This window comes from Malaclemys terrapin, chromosome 4 (assembly GCF_027887155.1).
Source record: "Malaclemys terrapin pileata isolate rMalTer1 chromosome 4, rMalTer1.hap1, whole genome shotgun sequence".
Classification (NCBI taxonomy): Eukaryota; Metazoa; Chordata; order Testudines; family Emydidae; genus Malaclemys; species Malaclemys terrapin.
The window spans coordinates 38,883,672-38,903,510 of NC_071508.1; the positions used below are offsets into that span (position 1 = coordinate 38,883,672).

General features: G+C 46.9%; 1 protein-coding gene across 5 annotated transcripts in view; it reads right to left on the reverse strand.

Moving 5' to 3' along the window:
* Positions 1 to 8,319, reverse strand: part of PIDD1 (p53-induced death domain protein 1) — a 44,048-nt gene extending 35,729 nt beyond the window's left edge. For all 5 annotated transcript variants that reach the window (XR_008444945.1, XR_008444946.1, XM_054028696.1 and 2 more), the window contains exons 1-4: positions 8,229 to 8,319; positions 5,188 to 5,553; positions 2,709 to 3,122; positions 1,575 to 1,778 (exon numbers count right to left, since the gene is read on the reverse strand). Coding sequence is in view for 3 of the 5 variants with exons in the window: in XM_054028696.1 (XP_053884671.1) it covers positions 1,575 to 1,778; positions 2,709 to 3,122; positions 5,188 to 5,452 (883 nt within the window). In the remaining 2 variants the exon portion in view is untranslated. The remainder of the gene's footprint in view (positions 1 to 1,574; positions 1,779 to 2,708; positions 3,123 to 5,187; positions 5,554 to 8,228) is intronic.
* Between the last annotated feature and the right edge of the window lie 11,520 nt (positions 8,320 to 19,839).

Sequence of the window (19,839 nt, forward strand, 5' to 3'; positions counted from 1 at the left end):
GCATCTCCAGAGATTTTTTTATACCTTAGAACTAGGGTGACCAGACAGCAACTGTGAAAAATCGGGACAGGGGTGGGGGGTAATAGGCTTCAATATAAGAAAAAGCCTCAAATATCGGGACTGTCCCTATAAAATCGGGACATCTGGTCACCCTACTTAGAACTGACTCAAAAAATTAGAATCCCTCCCACAGAACTAGCAGAGCCTGTAATTGAAGACACAGGAACTTCTGGATAGCCGTCTGTGACGTTATTGACATAAACTGGGACCGTATAGATCATTGTTGCAATCAAGGTCCTGTAGTGGCACCCAAATCTTGTATAAAGGGGGTCAAATGGGGTGTCTAGGACAAGGCTATGGTTTACTGGTTATGATTATGCTGTCTATGTGCGTGTATCAGTTTTGTGGTCGAAGTTATGAATATTGGCTCTATACTGTCTGTATGGCAAACTTATGCGATGCTTCTGGGTGACATCCCAGACAAGCTGAGATTAGCTCTGCCTAGCCTGCTTGATGGCCCATTAAGGACCATCGGCTATACAATGGACCCATTGAGAGAAGGCAGATACGCCTTGTAACTCAGCAAAGTATGCAGGGACTGGCCCATGTGACTCCAGACTCCATTTTGCTGTAATTTTCCACAGTAAGAACAAAGAGGTGTTCTTACACCTGGAAAAGACTATATAAGGCTGATGCCTCATCTCCATCTGGTCTTCAATCCTGCTTCATACCTCTGGAGAAACTTTGCCACAAGCTGAAGCTTTGAACAGAGGACTGAGGACCCATCCCAGCGGGGGATGTATTCCAGAGACTTGATTTGAACCTGCAGTTTATTCCATCGCTGCTGCAAGCCTGAACCAAGAACTGTGCCATTACTGTATGTAATTGATTCCATTTAACCAATTCTAACTCTCATCTCTATCTTTTTCCTTTTATAAATAAACCTTTAGATTTTAGATTCTAAAGGATTGGCAACAGCGTGATTTGTGGGAAAGATCTGATTTGTATATTGACCTGGGTCTGGGGCTTGGTCCTTTGGGATCAGGAGAACCTTTTTCTGTTACTTGGGTACTGGTTTTCATAACCATTTGTCCCCGTACGAGTGGCACTGGTGGTTATACTGGGAAACTGGAGTGTCTAAGGAGATTGCTTGAGAGACTTGCAGTTAGCCAGTGGGGTGAGACTGAAGTTCCCTTAGTCTGGCTGGTTTGGTTTGCCTTAGAGGTGGAAAACACCCCAGCCTTGGGCTGCAACTGCCCTGTTTTAGCAATTTGTCCTGAGTTGGCGCTCTCAGTTGGGTTCCGCCAGAACCACATTGTCACACCGTCCTCTCCCTTATACACCCTCTAGTACAATGAAACCCACATCTAACTTAGATTGTAAACTCTTTGAGCGAGGCGCTCACTCTTCTGTGTGTCTGTGCAGTGCAAAATACACCTGCAATGATGCCATATCAATAATGGTCCATTTTCGCCCCCTCATCTCCAACAATCACATTCACACACCAGCTTGTGACACTTGCTAGAGCCTGGGAGCAGCTGTCTGAGATGCAGTCAAGCCAGAGACGCAATTACCAGATTGCAGGGGGATCTCAGGTTCTCCTAGCGGATTGCCCCGCAGGTGCACGAAGGGAGAGCGCTGGATCTCGGGGGGGATGGAGCGGAGCCAGTTGTTCTGCAAGTCAAGCCTGGACAAGTTGGGAAGGCTGGCAAGGGATGCGGGGACAGTCACCAGGAGATTGCTGTGAAGACGCAGCTGCTGCAGAGACCGCAAATTGGCTGCAAGTTAGAACAAGAAGAAAAATTGCCCCCCCCCCAACTCAGTAAATACATGAGTAGTGATTCTAACAACCCCCAACATACACATCCATCCCCAATTCCCCTCAGCAAGCACCCAGAGCACCACCCCAGCCTGCCTGCACCAGACCCCCAAACACAGACACAAATCAATCATGAGAGAGGCACAAAGCTCGTGGGTTCAGAGAATTAGCAGGTTGGGACAGCAGTAAGTTCTTTGGAACAGGGACTGTCCTTTTGTTCTGTTTGTACAGAGCCTAGCTCAATGGGACTCTGGTCCAAGCCTGGGGCTTCTAGATGCTACGGCAATATAACAACCACGGCAGAAACCTGGGCATAGTAATGCAAAAATCAAAGCTGTGGAAATAGGCCCATTCAGAATACAGGTTTGAGATCTCAGAGTCCAGCACTGAACGGCTTTCTGGATTGGTCTGGACTCAACACAGATGTCATTTAAAACCGAACAACCCATCAATATAATTAGCCCTCAGTGTGTTGCCTCACATCAGCAACTGCAGAGAAGCTGGGATCCTGCCAGGAGCCAGTGCCCTAGCTGCCAAAGGGCTGGATCCTCAGCTGGTGTAGGTCAGTTTGAAGGCAATGGCGTTATCCTGATTTATAACAACTCAGGATCTGGCCCAGAGTCTTCTGAATCATCAAAGTGCCCGGTTTGCTCACTGACTAAATTGACAGGGCTCCATCTAGACAATATCCTGCTCCTAGCAAGTCGTGTAAGAGATACCACAGCCCAGCTTGGGGGTGATGAAGCAAGCGGGGCAGTGACAGACACCAAATCCCATTTAAAGGCTAGGTTTTACGTGTCTTCCTCTTCAAAGACTCCCTAAAACCCACCCATTCCATGTCAGGAGCTAGGAATGTTCATTCTCTCTTTCTTCTGGGTGCACCTCTTACCAAGTGAATCAGGGACGCCCATCAATTGATTCCCTGAGAGATCCAGCTCCATGCAGTTATACAGACTCCCAATCTCGTTGGGAAGTGATTGCAGGGCGTTTTCAGACAGGTCCAGTCTCTGCAGTGCGGCCAGCTCCCCGATGCTCCGTGGTAGATCCCGGAGCTGGTTTTTCATGGCAGAGAAGAAAGTCAGCTTACTGAGCTGGCCAAAGTCTTCGGGCAGCTCCACCAAGCTGTTGTGGCACACCAAGAGCACACGGAGGCTGGCAAGGTCAGTGACGCAGCTGGGCAACCTGGAGAAGCTATTAAAGCTGAGATCCAGATGAGTGAGACATAGCAGACTCCCAAAATCTTGTGGCAAGGTTGTCAGGGAACCCTGCTGACAAGCACCGAATTCATCCTGGGCATGCCCACCTGGGGGCACGGAAAAACAGAGAAAAAGGAGTCCATGTTACATGGATTCTGCTAAACTAGCATCAGATAGGCATATACAGCTCGCTCTGAAATCGACAGCATGGCAAACTGGAAGTTTGGACAATGTTAACAGTGGGCTGGAGGGATTGGTGCGTGCACGCGGATTACAAGAGCAAAATGTATACATGGCCTAAGGGCTAGTGCACTAAAGTGTGGCTCAGGAGACCTGGGTTCTATTCCCAGCACTGTCACTGGGTGGGTGAGTCACCTGTATGACTTCACCTCTCTGTGTCTCAGTCTTTCCATCTGTAAAATGGGCTGTATCAATTGTGGAGGGCTCTGTATGGGGCGGGGGGTGGAATTCTGTGGAGCAGGGCATCTGCACTGTATGTATGAGGGGTCTGTTTCAGCAGTCATTCTTTTTTTGGTCCAATCTGACCCCTGGATGTTGGACACCTAAAATTTTGGTGTTTTATCAGCCGAGGAGGAGAGGAGAGATTTATCTGATACACAGTGGGAGAAGGGAGAATTAGGAGTTATAGGATACACTTATGAAAGAGGCAATTTTAGCTGAAGATGGGGACATTTCCCTGAGAGGGAAGCATATTTGGCTGTGGCACAGTTTCCCCAAGGGAAATGATAGAAGTTTCACTGCTTGGGACATTTAAAACTAGCCTGGACAGCAGCACATCGGTGATAACCTGTACTGGCAGGGAGGGGGACTGCATGGTCTAATAGCTTTCCCCATCTCTAACTTCAACAAGTCTAGGTTTGATGGGAGCTGTGCTCCAAATAACAAATCCAGCATATTCAAAGGATTTCTGGCTTGCTTGAGACTACCAGGACAAGTGACTCATGTGGGAGAGGGGAAAAAAAAAAAAAAAAGATGTGGCAGCCACATGATTTAAATTCACACTTCCAGAAATGTACCAATATCCTCCCTCCCTCCTACTCACCACCCTCCTGCAGTGCAATTTTAAATGCTTACATTAGAGAATACCACAGGATTTTTTGTTGTACAATAGAAGAAACATTAATATTTGAGAAACCCTGGATTAGCAAATAGTAGGGCTTAAATAAGGAATTCTTAGCGAACCAAGTTTTTCTACTTTTTTCAGGATACTCAGAGTATCTGAGCACTTCACAACATAAATCTATGGAAGTAGGGAAGTATTAATATGCCCATTCTACAGATGGGAAAACTGAGACCCAAATTCACAAAGGTATTTAGACTTCTAACTTCCCGTGATTTCAAATACCTTTGTGACTCTGGGCCAGAGATACTTGCCTAAGGTCGCATTCTGGTGGAGCAGGGGAAATGAACCAGGTCTCCTGACTCTCAGGTTAGTGTCCCAGCCACTGGACCATCCTTCCTCTCTGACATGCACATACAGTTCCCCCCAAAAAACTGGGGGGGTTCAACATTTTTCCAAGATTACTAAAGACACACTATTCATATTCACAGCCTCCTAGCAAACGGGGAAGCCAAAGAAGCAATACAATGGTCAACAGGTATTTATTGAATGTCATCATGCATGGGCTACAAGTCATAGGCATATCCACTCCAATACTTTTTGTGCTCCTGATAAGTTAGTTTCTTTGCTGTTCATTCTCGAACCAGGTTCCCAGCCTGTGCTGCAGGGCACAGGACGAGGAGTCTGTTCAGAAAGCTACAGCAGAAGGAAATGCAGTGAAAGGAATCATTACATCTCATAAGGGGGAGGAGGGGAAATAATCACCAAAAATAATTTAAATCAGACTCTCCACAACTAAAGATCCAACCAGTCTCCATTCAAGTGACAGTCAAATAAAAGGCTGCACCTGTCAGACTGAATCAAGTGAGGAAATTGGTCCCCAGCAGCTGTGGAAACAAAGGATGAGAATAACAGCCCCTGTGCTGGATCTTGCTGAATCTGCATGTTGCTCCCCGTAAGGCTAACGGACCCAAAGCCGCTGCAAGGGGCGCTAGTGCACAATGGAAACCATAAAGCGCATCCATCCTGTAGGAGCAGATGGAAAGAGCCAAGCCCAGACGAATGTGCAGGGATGCTTTTCCATGTCTTACCTTTGAGCACCAGGGACTTCAGGCACTTCAGGACAGGAAGGCTGCTCAGCGTGGAGTCTATGAGGGCCTCATTGCAGTTCAGCCGCAGGAATTCCACCTGGGCCACCTCTTCCCTTCGTTTCTCAAACAGCTCGAGGAACTGGCGACAGCCATCAGGGTACACATCTAGGTTCAGCCTGTTGCCTGCAAGGCGGCAGCTCTCAAGTGTGGCAGTCACCAAACTGCCCTCCCCCAAAGCCTCCCCAACCTCCGGCAGCTCTGCCATCTTCTGCTGTTAGTCCACTGGGGCCGGAGCATGTTTTGACTTGCCAGGCAGGCAGGCACTAGCAGCATCACAAGGCAGCCGTGATGACGAGAAAGGATGCTCTGAAAGGGGACATGAGCACACAGTGAAGCCCTATTGCCTCTGCAGAGCCTGGCTAGAAGAAGCTTATAAACACAGCATCTTCCAGCCGCAACAAGATACATGGGGATTGTACACACAGCATGTCACTACAGATTTTAGGGGCAGTTGGTATAGACTTTAAGGCCAGAAGGGACCATCATGATCATCTAGTCTGACCTCCTGTACATCGCAGGCCACAGAACCTCACCCGCCCACTCCTGTAATAGGCCCCTGAACTCTGACTGAGTTACTGCAGTCCTCAAATCATGATTTAAAAGACTTCAAGTTACAGAGAATCCACCATTTACACTAAGTTAAACCAGCAAATGACTGTCAAGTATCGGGGGGTAGCCGTGTTAGTCTGTATCTACAAAAACAACAAGGAGTCTGGTGGCACCTTAAAATCTGTTAGTCTTTAAGGTGCCACCAGACTCCTTGTTGTTTCAGCAAATGACTGTACCCCATGCTGCAGAGTAGAGTGACCAGACAACAAGTGTGAAAAATCAGGACAGGAGGTAGAGGGTAATAGGAGCCTATATAAGACAAAGCCCCAAATAACGGGACTGTCCCTATAAAATCGGGACATCTGGTCACCCTACTGCAGAGGAAAGTGAAACCCCCACAGAATCTCTGCCAATCTGACCCAGGGGAAAATTCCTTCCTGACCCCAAATATGGTGATCAGTTAGACTCTGAGCATGTGGGCAAGACCTACCAACCAGACATTGAGAAAGAATTCTCTGTAGTAACTTAGAACCCTCCCCATGTAGTGTCTCATCACTGGGCACTGGAGATATTTGCTGCTAGCAGTGGCAGATCAGCTATATGCCAGATATAACAATGAGGTAGAACAGCCACCTTGGTGCATCCCCTCGATCTAACCAGAAAACAGAGAGATCTCCAGAAATGTAAAGGGTGTAATCAAAGGAGAAGGCTTGCTTAGGATAATAATACCTAGTTCTTCTATAGGACCTTTCATCAGTAGGTCTCAAAGTGCCTTACAAAGGAGATCAGTATCATTATTCCCATTTTATAGATGGGGAAACAAAGGCACAGAGAGGCAAAGCAACTTGCCCAAGGTCATCCAGCAGGCCAAGGGCAAAGCCAGGAGACCTGAGTTCTGTGCCTAAGTCCTAGGCCAGTACATGATCCAATAGGCCATACCGACTGTGTAATTAGGAGCAATGGGATGAAATTGCAGAGAAGCGAAAGGCAGAGGTGGGTTGGCTCACATCAACACAAGGACTAGGAAACACAACTTGTGATGCAACTATGTAGTGATGTAATGGGGAGGGAATCACCACATTTATGCACTAGCTGGGACCAGGAGTGCCATGGGGGAAGCACATACAGCCTTCCACATTATGGGGGTGGGAGAAGAGGGAAAGACCAATGTGGGATAAATTCTCCCTTGCCCCCTTCACCTTGTGTGGTCATCTATACCACTGGTTTTCAACCTTTTTTCATTTGCAAACCCCTACAAAAGGAGGTGCAGACTGTGCTTGAAATGTTAGACCTAGTTTGCAAGCCCAACCAGAGTTGCATGGACCACAGGTTGAAAACCACTGATACACCCATAAAAAGAAGAACAGGAGTACTTGTGGCACCTTAGAGACTAACAAATTTATTAGAGCATAAGCTTTCGTGGACTACAGCCAACTTCTTCGGATGCATGTAATTTGAATGCAAAATGCAATTAGTCATTCTACTTTGCTAGCAGTTACACAGGTGTTAACATTAAGCCCTAAATTTCAAAGGAAGTCAGTACCATTAGTCCCATTTTACAGAAGGGGAAAGTGAGGCACAGCGAGGGAAGCAACTTGCCCAAGATCATCCAGCAGGCCAATGGCAGAGCCAGGAATAGAATGTGACTCTCCCTAGGCCAGGGGTTTTCAAACGGGGGTCAGGACCCCTCAAGGGGTCATAAGACTATTACACGAGGTGGGAGGGGGTGTCACAAGCGGTCAGCCACCACACCAAACCTCGCTTTGCCTCCAGCATTTATAATGGTGTTAAATATATTGAAAAGTGTTTTTAATTTATAAGGGGGGGGGTCACACTCAGAGGCTTGCTATGTGAAGGGGGTCACCAGTACAAAAGTTTGAGACTCACGGCCCTAGGCAAGGCCCATAGCCATGGGGAGTTTAGCCCCATAGGACTGGTTGGTAACACGCTGGCAAGCCCAGAAGCTGCCGCGATGGGCTCTTGGGGGAGGAGCACCCAGCGCGGCTTCACCTAAGGCTGAGGGGACGCAGGCAGCTGGGAGAGGCAAGGCAAATTTCGGAGGGAGGGAACTAAACTAGCTCAGCCATCAGCCCCAGCAGGGCGGGACGGGACGTGGCCCCATCTGCTCCGCGGACACAGGAAGCGGCCGAGAACAGGGCCCTTGTACCCCCCGCCACCCGGCCCGGCTGCGGGGATCGGGGGCAAAGCCAGAGCCCGGGGTGGGGGGCGTTAACGCTGCCCCACTTCACCCCGCCTCCCGACGCTGCCTGGGGCAGGGGAGCGGGCTCCTGCTCCGGGGCTGCCGAGCCCCGCTTCCCCCGCGCACTTGGTGGAAGTTGGGAGGCGGCGCGGAGCAGCTTCTCCTGCCCCCTTAGCCCCGCCACAGCCCCACGTGGCCGCGGGCAGGGAGCGGGGCCCCGCGCAGCTCTTACCCAGCGAGAGAAGACGGGACCGGGACAGGACTCGCCCCGGCCGGGACCCCCAGCGCGGGAAGGGGCCGGGACTACACCCGGCAGCGCCGCGAGCCCGAGCCCGCCCCGCTCTTAAAGGGACAGTCCCCGGGGGGCGATCTGCAGCCCAGTGTGGAGCGTCCCGGGGATCGGCCCCTCCCGGCTGGTCCGGGCGGCTGCTCGCGGCTTGAGGAAGCGGGAAACAGGCACCTATGCTTGGCCACATGTGCAGACACGCTGGTGCACCGTGCACGGACCTGTTGGCTCACCCCCTCCTAAAGCAGCACCCACACGGGGGGTTATTTATATTTGTGGGAGGGGGGTACCACGGGAGTTACACTTCCAAACCAACCCGATTTAGCCAGCAATGAGTTTGCATCCTCCTCCTCCTTTCTGCCAGTGATTAGACTGAAGTGTAAGGTCCCAGAACCTGGGCTCCAGTCCCAGCGTGAACAGCTACACTGCAATTTACAGCCTGAGTCAGCTAACATGGACCAACAGGCATTTTATTATTGTCCATGTAGACATACTCCAATTGCAATAGCAGGGAGAGGGTGCTGAGGCAACGTCATGTTTAACTCTCTTACATTCCCACTTTTCCTGTACTTCAGCTTCACTCTGTACTGCAGCACAAGTCAGAGTTATGCCTGTTCAGAAAGCGTTAATGGAATTCAGCTGTTACAATTTGCAATCAGCAAAGAGTGAGTGGCATACAATTCCTTAGTAACAAATCTTAGCACACACAAAAACATTGTAAATAGTATTTGGAGTACTCACGCATAATTTAACTCACGCATAACAAAAGCTGCTAAGTAGTAAGTCTACCAGGCCTTATACAGGGCATGTCTACACTTAAAACGTTGCATCTGTATTGTTTTAATGAAGATTCTGTACACCGGGGCAAAGAGCAGTCCACACAGAGAAGGAAAGGGTTAAATTGGTTACTCAGAGGTGTGGATTTTTCACACCCCTGAGTGACATAGCTATCCCAATATAGGTCTGTAGTCAGGGCCGGCTTTAGGCCGATTCAGCTGATTTGGCTGAATCAGGCCCCATGCCGCAGCTCTCCACCCCGCCCCCAGCTCACTTCTCCCTCCTCCCCTCCTCTGCATGCTCCGCCCCCTGCTCCTCCCCCTCCCCTGCTTCCCATGAATCAGAGGTTCGCGGGAAGTCTGAAAAGAAGCAGGGGCGGGCAGGCAGGCTGGCAGCACCAGGTAAGGTAGGGTGGCGGGGGGCGTGAGAAGGGCTCGGGGGAGGCGCAGCATGGCCCAGTCCAGCCCCGGCCAGGCAGCTCACTCTGGCCCCAGTTCTGGCCGAGTGCGCCAGCCTGGCCCCAGCCGAGCACCCCCGGCCTCAGCGGCTCTGACCCGGCTCGGCTCCGGCCCGGTCTGGCCCCCGCGGCGTGGCTCGGCCCCCACGGCTCGGCTCGGCCCGGCTCCAGCCTGGCCCCTGCGGCGAGGCCTGGCCCACCGGCCGAGCACCCCCAGCCTCAGTGGCTCTGACCCGGCTCGGGCCCGGCTCAGCTCGGGTCCGGCCCCTGGGGCCAGGCCTGGCCCCCCGGCTGAGCACCCCCGGCCTCAGCGGCTCTGACCCGGCTCGGCCCCGGCGGCTCGGCTCCGGCCCGGCCCCCATGGCTTGGCTCGGCTCGGCTCCAGCCCCCTCAGCTCAGCTCCGGGCCAGACCCAAGCCCTGCAACCCTGGCCGGAGCTCCGGCCGGAACGCGGCCCGATTCCTGGGGGCGGGGCTTGCTGCAAGCCCCACCCCAGGAATTGGGCCCCGCTCTTTCTAAAGCCGGCCCTGTCTGTAGTGTAGATCAGATCACAAACTTCCCCCACTTTATTGTAGGGTTACCATCCATCCGGGTTTCCCCGGACGTGTCCGGCTTTTTCAGTGTTAAATGGCCATCCGGGGGGAGATTTCTAATCAAGTAGAAATGTCCGGGATTTCCCCCTTCCCCTCATGCGGAGTGCAGCGCGGCTGATTGGACGCCTGGCCTGATTGAAAGCCACTCGCAGCCACTAGGGCCTCTAGCAGCCAGAGTCCCTCCCCCTCCCCCGCTCCCTCCTACCCCCACAGAGCAGCGGGACAGTGTTTGATTCCACGTGGAGCCTGCATTTCTCCCTCTGCCCGGCAAGCAGGGGGAGCAGGGCAGGCAGCGGGGTGTGTGTGTGTGTAGAGGCGGCAGGGGGCACAGAGGCTGCAGGGCGAGTGGGGAGCAGGGGGCACAGAGGCTGCAGGGTGAGGGGGATTAGGGCAGGCAAGGGCACAGAGGCTGCAGGGCGAGTGGGGAGCAGGGAAGCACTTAGCAACCCCCAACCAAGATCAGAGTGGGAGGGAGGAGGGGGAATGCGGGGTGCTCAGAGGAGGGGGCAGAGTTGGGGCAGGGACTTTGGGGAAGGGGTTGGAATGGGGGCGGAGAAGGGTGGGATTGGGGCGGGGCCCTGTGGAGTGTCCTCTTTTTTAAATGTTTGAATATGGTAACCCTCATTTATTGCTGTTACATGTATTTAAATGCATGGTTCCAACATAAGTTAAAGTTCTCTACTTTAAAACACACGTCTCCTATGAACTTCTTTCAGAAATGATTTCAGTCTCTAGTCACCTGCATGCTTCTGAGCTTGAGAAAAAAACAGCAACATCTGTGTTTTTAACAAACACTTAAGAGGCAAACAAAATTCTGGTGACCCCACATACTGTGCTTGCATTCTCCACACTTCTCGCTTTCTTTAGGCCACAAACAAACAAAAAAATCAAATGCTGCAGTCTGAATAGGCTTGGTAGGATTTGATTTTTATTGGTAAATATCAGTAAACATTGATTTCACTGTACACACACAAACCAACAAAACATATTGTTATTGATAATAATGAAAATTTACAGATAGGCAAATTTAAAAAAACCCACTGCTTGAGAACTTAAGAGTTTGATTTAAGGATATTATTTACTTTTTATATTTTGACGTGATGTTGACAATTTGTGTTTTAATAATAATAAAGCTGTAACTTTTTGAATTTCATTGTCTACTGTTCTTAAATAATTATTGTCTGACCCTCCATAATTTTCCCAAATTGTGAAAATGTAAATAGATAAAAATGCTTAAAAATAAACATTGATATTATCTGCTGACATTATAAGAACATAAGAATGGCCATCCATCCATACTGGCCATCAACTCTAGGCTCCACAGCCATCTTCTCTCTTGTGTGATGACCTGTGTATCTCTACTTCTTGACTGGGATTTTTCCAGGATGCACAGTTCCCCAGCAAAGTCAGACAAGTAAGGCCTGCTTTATTTTTTTCCCTCTGAGATGGTAAACAGTATAATTGCTTAGTTAAATTACTACACAGCTCTTTCTAAGGAAGCACATTCTCAATTTAAAAGCATTACAGAGAAAATATATTAAAAACAATAAAAGAAGCTACCCACCTGCTAATAAACTTACCAGAGATTACCCCAACTCTAGCAAGGCCTCTGGTAGGAGTCAATCCTTCAAACCCCACCAAGAGATTTTCCTGTGGTTACAAATTCACAATGGCCTTGGCTCAGAACAAGCACCCCCCATGAATCTGAGTCACTCCTTTATCCAATTGGAGTCTTTGATATGCAGAGAGTGCCACCAAGGACTCCTTGTTGTTTCAGCCAGACAATGGGATTCTCCTCAAAAGGTACAGCTTTGCATCCCCTTCCTCCCAAGTACTTCCTAGGAGATGCACTCAACTAAAAACTTGTCTACACTGGCAATTTACAGCGCTGCAACTTTCTCGCTCAGGGGTGTGAAAAAAGGGTTGACTAGCCCTAAATCTTGTCTGGTCTGTTGTTTCAAGAGAGTCCTTTTGAAGCTCATAACACTTCCCAAGCTTTACATTAGTCCTGTCTTCCCCTTAAAGAAGTTACATACAATCCCACAGCAATATATAAACATTTGCATTTTTAATACAATGAACTACTAAGATATTTAAACTTAAATCAGTGAGGTTTAACTTAACTCAGTAAGGCTTGTCCAGGATATTGCAGGGAATTGCCATATCTGTCACAGTAAGTATAAGACGAGACAACATATGGATACATAATGACATATGGGCAACAGGAACAAGTCAGTCAGGTGGCAAGAATGAGACTGGTCTCAGGTGAAGATGATTGGTCATTCAAGGTGTATAAAAAGGAAAGGCTGGGACTATTTGTTTGGAGTGGTATTAATATAGAGAATATATTTTCTTGTATAGCATTGTGCTAGGGAAACAGGCTGCTTGGAAGGAAATTAGCTCAAAGCTGTATATCTGAAGAAGAGGACTCCAAGAGTGCCTTAATGTTTTAACCTCTGGCTGTGAGAAATCATTTGCTTTGTGTTTGGTTTCAGTGGCTTGGGTCCCTATCATGCAATGAGTACTATATAGAGAGATTTCTTATTAGCTGAAATGGGGTTCTGTGTGGCTCTGTATGCATAGAGTTCATATGAGTATTATTGAGGCCTGGTTTGGGTTTATTAAACCATTGTCCTGGCTTATGGATTGTGTTAATAGGGTAAGAAGTTACCACCATTGGATGTCAGGTTCAGATTTTAGGGCCATCTGGGGGTACCTGTAACAGACCAGTGCTATGTCTATGATTGTCTAAGGTGCACCTCTAATACACACACAAGATGTGTGGGTTTGTGCTTTAAACTCTTTCCAAGCCCACTTTCAATCTAGTTGACATACAAAGTGCAACCCCTTGTACCTATTTTTCAGAATCAAGTGGTTTATTTACCGGTATTTATCCAGTATTCAGGTCAAAATGCCTTCTCTATATCTCATTTATGCAGTCATTTTATCTGACACTCCCTATGGCCCTGATGCTAAAGCAGCTGCAGCAAATGGCCATGGTGAAATACCAGTAGAGCTGGATTTCTGTTTCTTCAATTTTCTCACAAAACTCTGCTCCTCTAGTCACATACCCCTGCATAATGAAACATGCTCATGCTTCCATCAGACCACTGTGTAGGATCCTTATGCTCCCCCTTCTGTCTTCTTTTTTGTTGTTGTACTCTAAAATGTACCTATACAAAATGTCAAGTATCAGGGGGTAGCCGTGTTAGTCTGTATCTACAAAAACAACAAGGAGTCTGGTGGCACCTTAAAGACTAACAGATTTATTTGGGCATAAGCTTTCGTGAGTAAAAACCACACTTCTTGGCTACTTCCTTATTCAACAGATCTTTGTTTAATTGGTCAGATCTGTTTACTTCAGGGGTCAAAATTAATGTTAACTCTTCAGAGCCTACCTAGTTGAGAACAGGAGCTGAATTCTATCCTGGTTCATGCATCACCTACAGACTGTTAATTAAATTCCAATTATCATGTCAAGTCTCCTGCTCCAAGTTTATCTGTATAACCCAACTGAAGATAGGGGAGCTGCACAGATGTAGTAATGTCTGACAATGGGACTTTATTCAAGATGTATGATCCAGGAAGAACCTGCTGATTGCAGTTCTGGTTTGTAGGGCTGGCAGTTAGAAAAAGCAGCTTTTACTTGTAAAGTGAGCAAACTTTCTCTGGAAATCATTGTGAATAGAGCTGGCTGAAAATGTAATAATGAGAGGTTTTTTTTCTTTCATTCCAAGCTTTTCACAAAGCTTCTCTTTTTTCTAGGACAAACCTTAAAATGGAAGTTTGTCTAAAAAAATTCTTTAACTTTAGTAGGTTAAAAAATACTCCACTATAATGAAAATATTTTCCAGCAAAATATGTTACACATCAAATCGGTCACAAACCAATCTGACCAGTTTTTAGTGCAGGAATAAACCCCACAGTGCAGTTTTACAGCTTCAGAGCAAAACTGCACTTGGTTTATTTGCAGGCTTGTCAAAGAACAAAGATGTACTAATCAACATTGCATTTTTTTTTTCTATTTCACTTCCTAAATTTAAGGTGCAGTTCTGTCCTCACAAATGAATAGTTTCAGAGTAACAGCCGTGTTAGTCTGTATCCGCAAAAAGAAGAACAGGAGTACTTGTGGCACCTTAGAGACTAACAAATTTATTAGAGCATAAGCTTTCGTGGACTACAGCCCACTTCTTCGGATGCATATAGAATGGAACATATAATGAGGAGATATATATACACACATACAGAGAGCATAAACAGGTGGGAGTTGTCTTACTAACTCTGAGAGGCCAATTAATTAAGAGGAAAAAAAAAAAAAAAAAAAAAAAAACTTTTGAAGTGATAATCAAGCTAGCCGAGTACAGACAGTGTGATAAGAAGTGTGAGAGTACTTACAAGGGGAGATAGTCAACGTTTGTAATGGCTCAGCCATTCCCAGTCCTTATTCAAACCGGAGTTAATTGTGTCTAGTTTGCATATCAATTCTAGCTCTGCAGTCTCTCTTTGGAGTCTGTTTTTGAAGTTTTTCTGTTGTAATATAGCCACCCGCAGGTCTGTCACTGAATGACCAGACAGGTTAAAGTGTTCTCCCACTGGTTTTTGAGTATTTTGATTCCTGATGTCAGATTTGTGTCCATTAATTCTTTTGCGTAGAGACTGTCCGGTTTGGCCAATGTACATGGCAGAGGGGCATTGCTGGCACATGATGGCATAGATCACATTGGTAGATGTGCAGGTGAACGAGCCCCTGATGGTATGGCTGATGTGATTAGGTCCTATGATGATGTCACTTGAATAGATATGTGGACAGAGTTGGCATCGGGGTTTGTTACAAGGATAGGTTCCTGGGTTAGTGGTTTTGTTCAGTGATGTGTGGTTGCTGGTGAGTATTTGCTTTAGGTTGGGGGGTTGTCTGTAAGCGAGGACAGGTCTGTCTCCCAAGATCTGTGAGAGTAAAGGATCATCTTTCAGGATAGGTTGTAGATCTCTGATGATGCGCTGGAGAGGTTTTAGTTGGGGGCTGAAGGTGACAGCTAGTGGTGTTCTGTTATTTTCTTTGTTGGGCCTGTCTTGTAAGAGGTGACTTCTGGGTACTCGTCTGGCTCTGTCAATCTGTTTTTTCACTTCAGCAGGTGGGTATTGTAGTTTTAAGAATGCTTGATAGAGATCTTGTAGGTGCTTGTCTCTATCCGAGGGATTGGAGCAAATGCGGTTATATCTTAGAGCTTGGCTGTAGACAATGGATCGTGTGGTGTGTCCTGGATGGAAGCTGGAGGCATGTAGGTAAGTGTAGCGGTCAGTAGGTTTCCGGTATAGGGTGGTATTGATGTGACCATCGCTTATTAGCACAGTAGTGTCCAGGAAATGGACCGCTTGTGTGGATTGATCTAGGCTGAGGTTGATGGTGGGATGGAAATTATTGAAATCATGGTGAAATTCCTCAAGGGCTTCTTTTCCATGGGTCCAGATGATGAAGATGTCATCAATGTAGCGCAAGTAGAGTAGGGGCGTTAGGGGACGAGAGCTAAGGAAGCGTTGTTCTAAGTCAGCCATAAAAATGTTGGCATATTGTGGGGCCATGCGGGTACCCATAGCAGTGCCGCTGACTTGAAGGTATATATTGTCCCCAAATGTGAAATAGTTGTGGGTGAGGACAAAATCACAAAGTTCAGCCACCAGGTTAGCTGTGACATTATCAGGGATACTGTTCCTGATAGCTTGTAGTCCATCTTTGTGTGGAATATTGGTGTAGAGGGCTTCTACGTCCATAGTGGCCAGGATGGTGTTTTCTGGAAGATCACCGATGGATTGTAGTTTCCTCAGGAAGTCAGTGGTGTCTCGAAGATAGCTGGGAGTGCTGGTAGCGTAGGGTCTTAGGACAGAGTCTACATAACCAGACAAGCCTGATGTTAGGGTGCCAATGCCTGAGATGATGGGGCGTCCAGGATATCCAGGTTTATGGATCTTGGGTAGCAAATATTTGCTACCATAAACCTGGATATCCTGGACGCCCCATCATCTCAGGCATTGGCACCCTAACATCAGGCTTGTCTGGTTATGTAGACTCTGTCCTAAGACCCTACGCTACCAGCACTCCCAGCTATCTTCGAGACACCACTGACTTCCTGAGGAAACTACAATCCATCGGTGATCTTCCAGAAAACACCATCCTGGCCACTATGGACGTAGAAGCCCTCTACACCAATATTCCACACAAAGATGGACTACAAGCTATCAGGAACAGTATCCCTGATAATGTCACAGCTAACCTGGTGGCTGAACTTTGTGATTTTGTCCTCACCCACAACTATTTCACATTTGGGGACAATATATACCTTCAAGTCAGCGGCACTGCTATGGGTACCCGCATGGCCCCACAATATGCCAACATTTTTATGGCTGACTTAGAACAACGCTTCCTTAGCTCTCGTCCCCTAACGCCCCTACTCTACTTGCGCTACATTGATGACATCTTCATCATCTGGACCCATGGAAAAGAAGCCCTTGAGGAATTTCACCATGATTTCAATAATTTCCATCCCACCATCAACCTCAGCCTAGATCAATCCACACAAGCGGTCCATTTCCTGGACACTACTGTGCTAATAAGCGATGGTCACATCAATACCACCCTATACCGGAAACCTACTGACCGCTACACTTACCTACATGCCTCCAGCTTCCATCCAGGACACACCACACGATCCATTGTCTACAGCCAAGCTCTAAGATATAACCGCATTTGCTCCAATCCCTCGGATAGAGACAAGCACCTACAAGATCTCTATCAAGCATTCTTAAAACTACAATACCCACCTGCTGAAGTGAAAAAACAGATTGACAGAGCCAGACGAGTACCCAGAAGTCACCTCTTACAAGACAGGCCCAACAAAGAAAATAACAGAACACCACTAGCTGTCACCTTCAGCCCCCAACTAAAACCTCTCCAGCGCATCATCAGAGATCTACAACCTATCCTGAAAGATGATCCTTTACTCTCACAGATCTTGGGAGACAGACCTGTCCTCGCTTACAGACAACCCCCCAACCTAAAGCAAATACTCACCAGCAACCACACATCACTGAACAAAACCACTAACCCAGGAACCTATCCTTGTAACAAACCCCGATGCCAACTCTGTCCACATATCTATTCAAGTGACATCATCATAGGACCTAATCACATCAGCCATACCATCAGGGGCTCGTTCACCTGCACATCTACCAATGTGATCTATGCCATCATGTGCCAGCAATGCCCCTCTGCCATGTACATTGGCCAAACCGGACAGTCTCTACGCAAAAGAATTAATGGACACAAATCTGACATCAGGAATCAAAATACTCAAAAACCAGTGGGAGAACACTTTAACCTGTCTGGTCATTCAGTGACAGACCTGCGGGTGGCTATATTACAACAGAAAAACTTCAAAAACAGACTCCAAAGAGAGACTGCAGAGCTAGAATTGATATGCAAACTAGACACAATTAACTCCGGTTTGAATAAGGACTGGGAATGGCTGAGCCATTACAAACGTTGACTATCTCCCCTTGTAAGTACTCTCACACTTCTTATCACACTGTCTGTACTCGGCTAGCTTGATTATCACTTCAAAAGTTTTTTTTTTTTGTTTTTTTTTTTTTTTTTTTTCTCTTAATTAATTGGCCTCTCAGAGTTAGTAAGACAACTCCCACCTGTTTATGCTCTCTGTATGTGTGTATATATATCTCCTCATTATATGTTCCATTCTATATGCATCCGAAGAAGTGGGCTGTAGTCCACGAAAGCTTATGCTCTAATAAATTTGTTAGTCTCTAAGGTGCCACAAGTACTCCTGTTCTTCTTTTCACAAATGAATGTTTGCTTGTTTCTTTTTTATAAACATTGTAAGGTTGCAAGTTTATTCTTGCAATTAGAACTGGGCAAAGCAACACTTTGTCAACTTGGTTTTGACAAATTATTTGAAGAAATCAGATTGTTTTGTGAAGTTTGAACTTTGATAAATTATTTTCACATTGAACTTTTCAATCTAAAATAAAAAATTTTATTTTTGAGGTAGATTTCCATTTTAAACTTTGTCATGGAAAAAAGAAAAACTTTGCAAACCCAAGTTGCTACTGGAGGGTTCTTCCTGGATCAGACAGATATTAACTCTGCATAATACCATGTTCTGACTCAGTCTAACCATGGCACATATGTTGTTATCAACTTGTAAGTAGCAAGTAATGGAGGATTTCCTATAATTGCAGGTTTCTGAGCAGCACATCTATACCTTGGGCCACCACTGTAATGCTGTGCAATGGGAAATGTTTGTCCATCTGGGAAATGCAGGTGACATATGGTTCCCGCCCCCCTTCTGTCCAAAGGTAAACATGGGTTCAGCGGTGCCTCCAGGAAGGTTTGTGATCTTGGAGATAGCCACAGGATAGCGGTCTTCAAATACGTGAAAGGCTGCCATAAAAAAGATGGAGAAAAATTGTTCTCTCTTGCCGCTGAAGGCAAGATAAGAGGTAATGGGTTCAATTTACAGCATAGCAGATTTAGATTAAATCTCAGGAAAAACTTCCTACCTGTAAGAACAGCAGGACAATGGAACAAACTGCCTAGGGAAGTTGTGGAATCTCCTTCACTGGAGGTTTTCAAAAGGAGGCTGGACAGCCACCTGTCTTGGATGGTTTAAACACAACATATCCTGCATCTTGGCAGGGGGTTAGACTGGTTGACCCTTGCAGCCCCTTCTAACTCTATGATTCTGACAAAGTTATACACATGGCAACTTTTTTTTTTATTTTTTTAAATTTACCATGTTGCTTTTCTGAAGCTTTACTTCAGTCAGATAGTCCGGTGTCTGAGCTCCTTATAGGAGGCACCTAGTTCCAATAGCATGAAACTTGGAAGTACTTATAACTGTGTATCAGTTTTATTATTTCCTGTGTTCAGGATAGGTACAGCATGAGCAGTGGCAGTATAAGTTGCCCTGCAATACTTCCACCATTGTGTTTCAACCTTAACTGGGGCTTCTGCATGTTATATCAATATTAATAACAGAGTCTCCGTGCCTATTTTAGTCCTTAGATTCTTTGCCAAGATTGCCAACTATGATGATGGACCACAGTTCTTGCTACGTGGATTCTTATCTGCTAGAAAATTGGCCAGAAACAGTCAAACTTTTTTTTGCACACATCCATCAGGAGGTGAGAATTTTCAGTTACTGCTAATTCAAGATGGATTTGAAGCAGAGACCTAATCTTCCTTATCCTATCAACAATTCCTTCAGCCATCCAGTCTCCAGAAATTAAGTATACTATGGGTTCGATATTAGGAAACACTTAAGGCTTGTCTATACTGGTCCTGCAACTTTCTCACTCAGGGGTGTGAAAAAACACCCCCCTCAGTGCTCAAACTTGCTATAAAGTGCCACTGTAGACAGTGCACCAGCGCTGGGAGCCGTGCTCGCGGAGGTGTATGTGTGTTTTGTTTGTTTGTTTTTGAAGAGCATGTGCTGCAACTGCACATGCCACATTACAGCACTGCCACAGCAGCACTTTAATGTTGCCAGTGAAGCCATGCCCTTTGTCACTATCATGGTAGTTAAGCACTGAAATAGGCTTTCAATGGAGGCTGTGGAATCCCTGTAACTGAAAAAATTTAAGTACAGGTTAGACACACACCTGCGGATGTTCTAAACGTACTTGGTCCTGGGACTCCTGCCTCAGCATCAGGGGCTGG